Source organism: Pinus tabuliformis, chromosome 9 (genome assembly GCF_031772625.1).
Source record: "Pinus tabuliformis cultivar Carrire ecotype Pingquan chromosome 9, CPIR1, whole genome shotgun sequence".
In the NCBI taxonomy this organism is placed as follows: domain Eukaryota; kingdom Viridiplantae; phylum Streptophyta; class Pinopsida; order Pinales; family Pinaceae; genus Pinus; species Pinus tabuliformis.
Window position 1 is genome coordinate 657373105 of NC_142307.1, and position 9981 is coordinate 657383085.

Genomic DNA, 9981 nt, shown 5'->3' on the forward strand with positions numbered 1-9981 from the left:
TTGCTTATGTTTTTTTCCAAATTTTGAGTAAACAAGGAGGTCATCCAAAAATACAATGAAAAATGTGTCCAAATAATTATGGAAAATGTCATTCATAAGGCATATCAAGACACCTAGTGCATTTGATATCGCAAATCGCAGCACCACAAACTCATAATTTCCATATCGAGTTCTAAATATTGTGTTACTAATGTCCTCCATTTGAATTATTACATGATGGTATATTTACCTTAATTCAATCTCAGGGACAATTATAGATGATCATATTTGATCAAAGAAGTAATCTTTAGTTGGAAAAGGATACTTATTATTCCTTATCTCCTTGTTTAACTACTTGAATTCTATACACAAACAAAATGTGCCATCTTTTTTTTTTGACAAAGAGCTCTAGGGCACCCCAAGTTGACGAAGTTGGGTATATGTACCCCTTCTTAAAACTATCTTCCAGTTAATTTTGCAATTATTTAAGCTCTACTTTGCTCATCCTGTATGGTGTCTTAGATATGAGGAAAACTCTTGGTACCAAAACTATGAAAAAATCAATGTCCTTCTTTGGTGTACAACTCGGGATTTCAACAAACGCATCCTCATATTCTCGTAGCACTAGATAGTCTTCAATCCTTGGTACATTTTCCCTGATGCATCTTCCTTGTGGGTTTCAAGCCCTTTTCTAAGAGTCTTGTTTAGCTACATATGTTCTATTTCTCTTATAGAAATTAACCTAGGAATCCCCTACATTTATCTTTGTTACCCTTCTCCATCTAGCCAAGTGAATGCCTTATAATAGAAATCAAATATAGCATGGTGTTCTTCTATCTAATCCATTCCAATTAGGAATTAAAATGAACCCAAAGGTATGGTGTTTATATCTACTTTTGTGCACAATACATTCATGTCAATTTGGCATTTCATTTATCATTTTCTTAACCCTCTATAGCTAGATAAAACAACCAGGTCCAACCATTCTTGGTTCTCTTCAAATAAAATCTTTTGATGAGTTTAGGATCAATATAACTATAACTAATTCTACATTCAATTAAAATGTTAATTCAATTATCATTTATCTTACCTCCAAATTCAATCATATTAACTCAATTATAAATCATTATGTTGTCCAATGTTGCATAAATTTTGGGCATTATTCTACCATGTCATCCATTGTATTGGTTCCTTGAATGTGGTTTATATTCCTCACTTTTTCTCCCTTCTGAGGGAAGTATTTTTACATATTCTCTCCCTCACAACCCAAAACTTGATGGGCTGAAATATTGGATTTTTTTCCCAATGAATCTACTCTCTTTGGTTCACTTTGGATTGGCTAAGATTGTTGATTTTCTTGAGAACTACTCCTGAAAAATAAAGGTTTGTATCCCTTCTTCCCTTTCTCTACCTCAGCCTTATTCATGTCATCCCAAGATTTCTGGAAGGCTAGCTTATTTTTGTTTTTCTCATAAAGAAAGTTTTCCTTCCTTATAGATTTCTCTAGTGTTTTAGGCTCATCAAACTTACTTTTGTCACTATAAAATTATGGTAAACCATTTAAAAACCTTTATATTTTTATCTTATCATCCTTAATGAAACAAACATACCTCAATATTTGAAGGAAGTTCCTTTTATACTCCTCCATTATCATGCTCCCTAGCTTGAGTTCAAATAAATCCTACACTTGCCTATCATAGTAGAGCTCAGATAAGTATTTCTTCTAGAGATACCTCTTGAACTACCTCTATGTGATCCTATTATTATCCAAGAGCTCGTCTTCTTTGAGTTGAACCCACCACATTGATGTCTTAGTGATAAATTGCAATTTGGGTCTCCAAGTTAGATGAGTATTTGTGCAATTAGAGATATTTTTTCATCTCCAATAACTAGTCTTTAGCTTCCTCACCCTTCTAATGGCCACCATCAAATGTAGGATTCTTAATATTCTTAAGCTCTCTTTGAAAATAATTCAATTTAGACTTCCTCCATTGATTTTTAATCAGTGATATGCTTAGGCTACTTCCCAAACTATAAAAAAGATAATTACCCTTGGTTGAATGTGTTAGTGAGTTAATTTGTTGTTTACAACACTCCTAAAATCCCTTGAAATTTTGGCATTCTCCTTTTTAACTTGAGAGTTGTGTTGTTCTTCCTACCCTAAATTAGATCTCTTATCTATGATTCTAACTCTACAAATGAATTAATCTTTGCAAAATTTGAGTATAAATATGGTGTTTCTCCTCTTGGGCCATAATCAACCTTTGATAATTAGCCTTATAGGTGAGTACTTCTAGGGTATTTTTTAAGGATTCAAATATTATGCCTATATATTATAGGTGACTATTCTAGTTTGAAAATTCATACATATATAATATAGGAGACCATTCAACAAAAAATGTGTAATTTACAAATAAAACTCAAATTTTTTTGGTGAATATCATCAATTTAATCATATATACATAAAAAAATAGGCAAATTTTTAACCAAATGGGTGAATATTTTCTTAGAAAATGTCTAAAAACAATCCAAATAGCAAAATTCCCCCCCTAAAAATACTCCCTAAGAACCTCCATCTTGAGACTCCTCATGGTCTCTACCAAGTCTCTATTTTATGACTTGCCCCTTTTATCTCCATTTGGTTATGTTTCAGAATTACCCATGCTAATATTCATTTCGTTGACTCCCTCTTCATGGTTGTAGGATCCTTGAGCATCTTCCATACTAGGAAAGTGTGCCAAGTGTCCAAGCAAAGGCATGCATGTTAGGTTTGTGTCCAATGGTAACTACAAGGTGGGTGAGTGTGTGTGACATACACACATTTTTTCTTTCCATTTGAGAGGAGTCTACATAGAGATAATCCATATACTTGTTAGGAGTTACCGAATATGATTTTGACCAACTCTAGGTGCCACACTAGCAAAAAAACTCAGTAAATTTTAAGAACTTTTGCCAAATATCCATGTCATAAACTTCCAGGGCATTTTTGAGGACATAATTGACATTTTTAAATGTCAAAAATTCCAAGGACTATAAAGACATATAGTCCTAGGTATCTCATATGAAAGAGATTCAATAAAGCTTTCCATTGAGATACTACAAATGCAAAACAACTTTAATATGAGAAAGTTATGCTTAAAATAATAAAAAGAAAAAAAGAATGGGCACTAATTTACATCCATGAGGCACAACTCCCTAACCAGAACTTAAACTAGGACATAAAAGAAGCCACTAGAAAGCTTTTGCATAATAAAATAAAACCATGGACTTAGATTTAAAATCTAGGTACTTTGAAAATTATTAAGAAGATTTTGTAGTAATATAGGAGGATAAAGGGTATGGAAGGGTCCACAAAATATTTCAATTTTTCAGTTATTTTTAGAATACGTTTTTAATTTTTTTTAATTCTATTTGAAAATAAAATAATAATAAATATTCTCTATTGTTTTATGAACTTTATTTTTCCATTTTTCCTTTTCTTGGTTGTTTTTTCTCTACTCAGGGTGTAGATCATTTAGCAATATAGTGCATTTTTTAAGCACTCATTGCAACATTGTTGGTAGAAACCCCCTATTAGTCATGTGTGTTGCCTAAGGTTGTGTTTGTGTGCTTAGAGGTTATAGTGGTAATGATCAAAATTGACCTTGTAACTTGCGAGTACAAGCTCGTCCAAGTTGTCAATTTCACTAATGTATAAAAGAAAAAGAAAAAGAAAACCTTACGATTTATTTTAATAAATATTATATTTTTAGATTATGGTTTCAACAATGTTACAATGTTAACCCTCAAAAAAAGTTCTACAAATAGCACATTTTTTCAAACCAAAAGTTGGTTTTCTAATTTTGGTTGCAATTATATTGGTTTTCAAAGCTACAGTTTCAAGGCAACTACAATTTAAATTATCCAGAAAAGGCTATACTAGTAGCACCATTTTTTGTTTAATTATTTTTTTAAGGTTATTGCAATAATATGAGGTTTAAGACCACCATTTTTTGTTTAATTATTTTTTTAAGGTTATTGCAATAATATGAGGTTTTAAGACCATGGTAGGAAAATGTTATAATTTTAATACCAAAAAGGAAGAAAAGTTATTCTAAGAGCTCTACCTTTTGAGAAATAATTAAAAGAAATCATTGATTATGACCTTCTAAAAAATAAAAACTTTAAAGGGTTCTTGTCAAGTTGATAACTATAATATTGCATTTTTTGATATTAACATTATCAAAAGAATCAAAATTTTAATTAAAATTTCAAAATAAAAAATAAAAAATAAATACAACTTCTTCCTCATCATGGTCATTTTATCAAACAATAGTATCATATAAAATATTTTATTCTATTTAGCTAGGCATTATAATGGGATTAACATTTTTGTTCCTCATCTTATTCATTATAATCATCTATTTGTGTCCTATTTTCAACAAATATCAAGTTGAGCAATTTATCCTTCTTGAATACTAAAAATGCGAAAAAAACACTTCGAAAACATTGAGAATGACAAAGAGCAACAAAACATACTTATTAATTATTCCTATGGTGTAAATTATATCAATGTAGAAGAAATTGATGCATAGGAATCCAAAATACCCTCAAAGGACCGACGATCATGATGCAATTGCTATTATTTGCTATAAAATTGGCAGGAAAAAAAATGTGAGTAAAAATGACAATTTATTGCCATTTATCAAACAATAGTATCATATAAAATCTTTCATTCTATTTAGCTAGGCATTGTAACGGGATTAATATTTTTGTTCCTCATCTTATTCATTATAATCATTTATTTTTGTCCCATTTTCAACAAATATCTAGTTGAGCAATTTATCCTTCTTCTTAAATAATAAAAATGCGAAGAAAACACTTTGAAAACATTGATAATGACAAAGAGCAACCGAACATACTTATTGATTATTCCTATGGTGTAAATTATATCAATGTAGAAGAAATTGATGCATAGGAATCCAAGATACCCTCAACGGAGCAACGAACATGATGCAAGTGGTATTATTTTTTATAAAATTGGCAAACAAAACTAGGAGTAAAAATGATAATTTAGGTATTTTTGAGGAGGGAGAAGGCTTTTATAATAGATTGATTCTTCATTATTTATTATGGAGCTAAGAGGTTCATTGAGGAGAGACTCATTCTACACCTTAATATGAGGGGATGTGTAGGTATGTCAGTTTGTCTATGTCCTTTTAACATATAAATAAAAATAAAAAATAAAAATGTGTTCTAATATACAAAAAAGTTGGCTATAATAAATAAAAAAACAATATGTTATAAAGTAATTAGAAGTAAAAAAAATGTGTAGGTAAGATGTTTAAATCTTATATTTTTCAAAAATATTTGAACTAAAAATTTAAATAAACTATTTGAAGATCTATATTAACTAATTTATGTCGATGTAAACTTCATACGTATCTATATATAGAAAAAAATGTTTAAATAAAATATTTTATGTGGTGTATAAAAACTATTCAATGTGGATTATCAATAAACTAGTACAACCATAACAAAAAAACTATTACAACACAAAGAATGTCTTACCAATGCACATATTTACCTGATTAACCATGTATAAAAAGGTTATTGGTCAACTTTAACTTTAGAAGAAAAAAAAAGAAATTACACATCTTATTGTAAAATGGATCATTGGCTTATATATTAATTTCCCCATCTAATTATAATATGAACTAATTATAATTGGAATAATCTCAAATCCCTAAGAAATTGGTGGGTGGGGAGACATGTGGACCATTTTGCTCAATAAAATTTTCTTATATATTAATTTCCACATCTAATTAGAATATGAACTTATTAGAATTAGAATAATCTCAAATCCCTAGGAAATTGGTGGGCGGGGAGCCATGTGGCACGAATCTAATTTAATTTGAGAAAAAAAAAAGAATTACACATCTTATTGTAAAATGGACCATTTTGCTACATAAAATTTGTTTATATATTAATTTCTCCATCTAATTAGAATAAGAACCTATTAGAATTGGAATAATTTCAAATCCCTAAGAAATTCGTGGAGGGGAGGAATCTCAATTTTTTTAATTTATTAAAAGTCAATGCAACCTAACAAACTCTTTAACACACTACAATAATTGATAAACATTAAGACTAATAGTAATTAATTTTGAAATATATTTAAAAACATATTAATAATAAAAAACCATTTTAATTTACTTAATAAAATCTCTAGATGTACATGTTATGTAAAATATTTAAACATTTTAATTTGTGAAATTAACTATTTTAATTTGCCTATAAAATATCTAAACAATTACATATATATTATATATCATTTATATATATATATATATATATAATGAAAATTTAAATTTTTATGGTTAAAACTTTTATTTAATCTTATATATATTTTAAAATATAATTTAAATAATGAAAATTAACACATTTTTTAGATTTTAAATTTTTTTTTTTCATATGATCAAAATTGAAATTTTGATGGTGGACAGACAAATTACAAAAACAGTCCAACTAAAAGTAAAGTTAGAAAAAAAAAAAAGTTACACAACCCATTCAAAAGTCACCTCACTGCACATAACAACTCTTGACTCGTCTCGCTGTTTCGACCTGCGATGAAATGTGTTAGGCAATTTGCCCATTAAATACACTCCAAATTTTTCCATGGCTCTCAATATTCCTGGTTAGAATAATCAAAACGAGCAAAGAAATATGACGGGTGTTTTCAGATTTGAAATTTTTACCCTCCGAGTACCTCGGTTGATCAATGAAATTGGCCCGCACACTTCACGATTCACAAGCCCCTCGTTTATGTGGTTGTTGTCTTTATTTTTATAGAATTCAGTGCTTTCCAATAATAAATTGATGATTTGACTTTAACTTTCTGGTAACATTGAAGGCGATCAATGAAATTGGCCCCCATACTTCACGATTCACAAGCCCCTCGTTTATGGGCAAGTGCTATTTCGTAGATTATTGCAACATTAATGTGGCCTGATATTGGGCTGATATAAGAAATTACAACACGCCGCGCTGTGATGAGAGAGAAAAAGAAAAAGCGTTGTGGTTGTTGTCTTTATGTGGTTGTTGTCTTTATTTTTATAGAATTCAGTGCTTTTCAATAATAAATTGATGATTTGACTTTAATTTTCTGGTAACATTCAAGGCGATCAACCTTAATGGCGAATTGGACATGCGCAAAAGTGACGTGCATAGAGGAGTTATAAATCAAATAAGCTTCCAATTCTGATTTTTACAAGGCCTCATGTCTTGGAAACATGGTATCAAATCATGTGAATGGAAAAACAAGTCTGAATTCAAAGTCAATAAAATATAATTAAACAATGAGCCTAACTTCCTTAATCGTGTCAAAATATCAAGTTGGTAAGCCACCATTCATGATTGGCTACTAAAATTTAAAAAAATTCCAAAGAAATGAAACACTGACAACAATGCGAAGGCGATAAACATGACTATGTACATTAATGTACAAGTTTGCTACCCGTGACAAATACTTTCAAGCATTAGAATTTACATTGCTAACCTGAAATAATTAGTGCTGCATCTCTATCAATGTTCAGCGAAATTACAAGCATTGATAGTGATTTTTGTTTTCACATGGAAAGTATGGTGCAACGAATATTGAAATAGAGGCTGATAGACTGCCAGTCATTGCTCAAATTTGTAATGTTTGTCCACAGCAACAGAGACGTCCCAAGTGCAGCTCGTTCCCTTTGGAATGACCACCAAATCTCCTGCACCAAAATCCACGTACTGCTCTGAAGATCCTTTCATGAATGCTCTCACCTTGCCTTTCACAAGGTAGAATGTTTCCTCTGCGTCGAATTTCAGTGGAAACTTGCCTGGAGGACATGCCCATCTGTTACACAGAAGATAGTTCAGAAAAAAGTTAAACTAGATCAGAAAATAGTTAAGGAGTTTGCTGGGTAGTTAACTTCTACTTTTACTTTAAATACCCTTCACTAAAAACATTATAGAAATATATTTTCAAAATATTCATTCTTAAAAATCCATTTATGGGTTGGGTAGAGTATATCGGCCATTATTATGTCCATTATAAATTTAGAATTTGAAAAAATATTTTTATAGTACTTCATTGTTTCTGGATCATATTCTGAAATATTTCTAAAATCTACGATCCAATTAAACTCAACCAAATAAATCACCAATAAAAACTTCCAAAAATCGTAATCAAATGCCATTACTGGGTACACCAAATGCTTTGAGTTCAGTTTTCAAACCCATGTGCCTGTTTAGGCTAAAGCCAATATGCATGATTAGGAAGAAAAGTCATCACACACAATGCAGAAATTTTTCATGAGTGTTAAACTCTATGCATTCATAAGATCCTAAACTTAAATCTGGACAAACAGATGTACCTTCCCATCATACGATAACTAATAACATAACAGAGGAAATGAATGAAGAGATGAAACTTACTTAGGCCAAGAGCGGATATCGAGATCAGACAAGCGAGACTGCGAGGGGCGCCTTTCGATTCTGACTCCATATTTCTCCTCCACATTCCCACAGGCATCCTGATTCCCAATCCCTTCTGCCATATAAATTTATTAACTGATCGATCAATCAATTGACTGACTATCTATGATACATCTATGCCTAAGATTGGGAATTATAAGCTCACAATTCCCTTCGTAATCCCTTCTATGAAGTGATATTGCTGTGAATGGTGGGTAGGTGTCATTTTACATCTCGCTGAAGTTATAAGGGATTTTTTATCCAGGTTCAATTTCAAATAACATTATTATATTTTATGTGAGATTTTAATTAATATTAAATATCAAAATCATATGATATTAGAAGATATTATTTATATTAATATAATTATATAAATTAAATGATTGATGAATATTGATAAATATTAAAATAGTGGTATTATTATATGACTCAAATTAAATGGTTAATTAATATTGATAAATATTAAAATAGTAGTCTTATCATATAACGCACATTACTAAAGAATAAAAATAATTATAATTTTATTTTAAATTATTATTATTTTTAATATTTATTATTAATTGTGAATATATATATATATATATATATATTAAAAAACATATAAATTGTTTTTGATGAGGACTTAGGGAGAAGTGTGTGTTAGGATCATTATTATGCCTAACTTTTCTGGTGAACCCTTCACCCATCTTTAAGGGTTCAACAGAAACGTTGGGCATTATAATGATCTTAACACAACTCTCCACAAGTCTTCATCAACAACTATGTATTACTAATATTACATGTTCAAAATTCATAACTCATATTCATATGATACAATACATGTTTATATGACATTTAGGTGTATATTTGGTCACAAGCCAAATTTAATCTAATTAATTTTTTCAAATAGTTTTTTTCAAAAAACTCATAACCAATTTTGAAATCAATATGAACCCTTATTATGTGCATACAATTGTGAATATTCTTTTTATGAAAGTTAAATTTTGATTGTCCACCTAATTTTTTTATATAAATAAATTAAAATTCTAGAAGCCTAATTCTAAAATAAACATGCCTATCAACACAATTATACTCTTTCTTTTCTTTAAAAAAAATTATGGTCTCTCTAATTTAGGAATTTAGAAAATAAATTTATAATATCTTTGAAGCAATATGTCATTGTAATGAGACATAAGTTTCAAGGTTGCATTATTAATGGAATAGAAATTGTTGCAATGGTGGAACAATGGGAGATGCCAAGTATATGTATATATTGAATATGTAATCTTCATGTAGGAAGATTCATTATATAGGACCCCAAAGCATAACAAATTCCTTGTAGAGGGAATCTTTAACTTACAAGAGGGATAATAGAACAATATTAAGTTTCACATAGCAAGGATGGGACTTAAGGCTTGGGTCATGGTTTAGAGTGCCCAAAAAATATGAACTTAAGACCTAATAGAGCCTTATATCATTCATAGGCCGTGCACAAATCCTTAAACTATCACATATGAATTGCAACGAAAA

At 29.8% G+C, this 9981-nt stretch overlaps 1 protein-coding gene across 1 annotated transcript; it reads right to left on the reverse strand.

The window, feature by feature from the left end:
* Positions 1-7387: 7387 nt before the first annotated feature.
* Positions 7388-8630, reverse strand: LOC149150374 (uncharacterized). The gene is made up of 2 exons (XM_089443541.1): positions 8434-8630; positions 7388-7852 (listed from the first exon to the last, which is right to left on the reverse strand). The coding sequence occupies exons 1-2, from the start codon at positions 8553-8555 to the stop codon at positions 7642-7644; spliced, it is 333 nt and encodes a 110-aa protein (XP_089299667.1). The 5' UTR covers positions 8556-8630; the 3' UTR covers positions 7388-7641.
* Between the last annotated feature and the right edge of the window lie 1351 nt (positions 8631-9981).

Coding starts and splice junctions, on each gene's coding strand:
- LOC149150374 (XM_089443541.1), bottom strand. CDS start 8,555: ATGGCAGAAGGGATTGGGAATCAGGATGCCTGTGGGAATGTGGAGGAG. Junction 7,853..8,433: donor GATATCCGCTCTTGGCCTAA/GTAAGTTTCATC, acceptor TCTGTGTAACAG/ATGGGCATGTCCTCCAGGCA.